Source organism: Centroberyx gerrardi, chromosome 10, assembly GCF_048128805.1.
Source record: "Centroberyx gerrardi isolate f3 chromosome 10, fCenGer3.hap1.cur.20231027, whole genome shotgun sequence".
Classification (NCBI taxonomy): domain Eukaryota; kingdom Metazoa; phylum Chordata; class Actinopteri; order Beryciformes; family Berycidae; genus Centroberyx; species Centroberyx gerrardi.
Genome location: NC_136006.1, coordinates 1612192 through 1614038, shown reverse-complemented (window position 1 = coordinate 1614038; position 1847 = coordinate 1612192). Strand labels below are relative to the sequence as shown.

Sequence of the window (1847 nt, the reverse complement as noted above, 5' to 3'; positions counted from 1 at the left end):
GGGGAGGGAGGAAAGAGATAAATCAGCTGTGTGATAGAGAGCTTTGGTCAGAAAGCTGCCAGACCTCAGCAGCTTCTCCTCTCCTCCTCTCTCTCTGATGATGGAGACCCTGGAAGGAGGTGAACTCTGCTTTCCACAGCTCCTCAACACTTCCTGCAGGAGGCCGATACGTCCTCGCTTCGAAGTCATGTTCCTCTACATTCTGCTGTCCTCCATCTCTCTGCTCACTGTGGCTCTCAACCTACTGGCGATCATCTCCATTTCCCACTTCAGGTACTTCTCAGCATAGACTAAAATATTATTATATTACTAAATATTAACACTTATACTCCTAAGAAGAGATGGTTTTGGGCTAGTTTGTAGATGTGATGTCACATTTAGGCCTTTGATGAATACATTCAGGAATTTTAATAATGCTTATGATCATTAATGACATCCTGCATGAAACATACTACTACTAATGGTAACACTATTTTTGAGGCCATTACTACTTTTGAAGAAATTCTCCCACTCCAGGCAGCTCCACACCCCCACCAACCTCCTCCTCCTCTCCCTGGCTGTCTCAGACTTCATCGTTGGCCTCCTGATGCCGATTGAAATCCTCCTCATAGGGGCCTGCTGGTTTCTGGGGGACTTCATGTGTGCTCTCTTTTACTATACTTCCTTCATTGTTATCTCTGCCTCAGTAGGAAACATGGTGCTCATATCAGTCGACCGCTATGTGGCTATTTGTGACCCTCTGCGTTACCCCACCAAAATCACTCAGAGAAGAGTTAAAATCTGTGTTTGTCTGTGTTGGGTCTGTTCTGCTCTCTACAACTGTTTGATACTAAAGGATTTCCTGAGACAACCAAACAGGTATAATTCCTGTGTTGGAGAGTGTGTGGTTGTCGTTAACTACATCACCGGAGTTGTTGACTTTCTTTTTACCTTTACTGCTCCCATTACTGTCATCATAGTTCTGTATATGAGAGTATTTGTGGTGGCTGTGTCTCAGGCTCGTGCCATGCGATCCCACATTGTGGCTGTCACACTCCAGCGTTCAGTGACTGTAACTGCTAAGAAATCTGAGATGAAAGCAGCCAGGACTCTTGGTATTGTCATAGCTGTGTTTCTAATATGTTTCTGTCCATATTACTATCCCTCTCTTGCAGGCCAGGACACCTCAAGCAGTGCTTCATATTCGACCTTTGGGGTCTGGCTGCTTTATTGTAATTCCTGTTTAAACCCTGTGATCTATGCCTTTTTCTACCCCTGGTTTAGAAAAGCTATTAAACTGATTGTTACACTTCAGATACTGCAGCCTGACTCCTGTGAGGCCAACATACTGTAGAAGGATGCTGTGAAGTGATTTAAATGAGACCTTTTCTATGAATAGAATATTGACTCAGCGTATTCAAAAGACTAAACAAAAGCTTGGAGAGACACAAGAAAAAGTATTTTGCTAAGACACACGATCAATTTGTATGTACCCAATAATGAATTATTCATTCTATGTAAATTAGGAGAGTTAAGATATGTTTTGCAAAGCATAACTGATTACATGATTACAAGAAATATGTTGTCATGTTGTTGAATGGAACTTGCCTGCTGGGTTTCCACAATGCAGCCAAACAGGGCTAGTCAGGGTTTACTTATCATTTATGTCACAGTTTTCCCCAAAATACCTCCTCGGCGATGCTTTTTCATCTTGTAGCAACCAGAGATGATTGGTCGTCAGGGCCACAGTTTGACATTATTTTTCTCAATTGGTTTTCTCTTTGTCCTAATCATTCATAAGCACCATTACAATTATTTAGGTAAACACAGTCTCTTAAAATAGGGTCGAAAAGTTTTGTTTTTGATGG

The 1847-nt window shown here is 42.0% G+C and overlaps 1 protein-coding gene across 1 annotated transcript; it reads left to right on the top strand.

The window, feature by feature from the left end:
• LOC139928264 (trace amine-associated receptor 13c-like) lies at positions 1-1333 on the top strand. The gene is made up of 2 exons (XM_071920736.2): positions 1-273; positions 517-1333. Exons 1-2 carry the CDS (start codon positions 98-100, stop codon positions 1331-1333), a joined length of 993 nt encoding a protein of 330 aa, XP_071776837.2. The 5' UTR covers positions 1-97.
• The last annotated feature ends 514 nt before the right edge of the window (positions 1334-1847 follow it).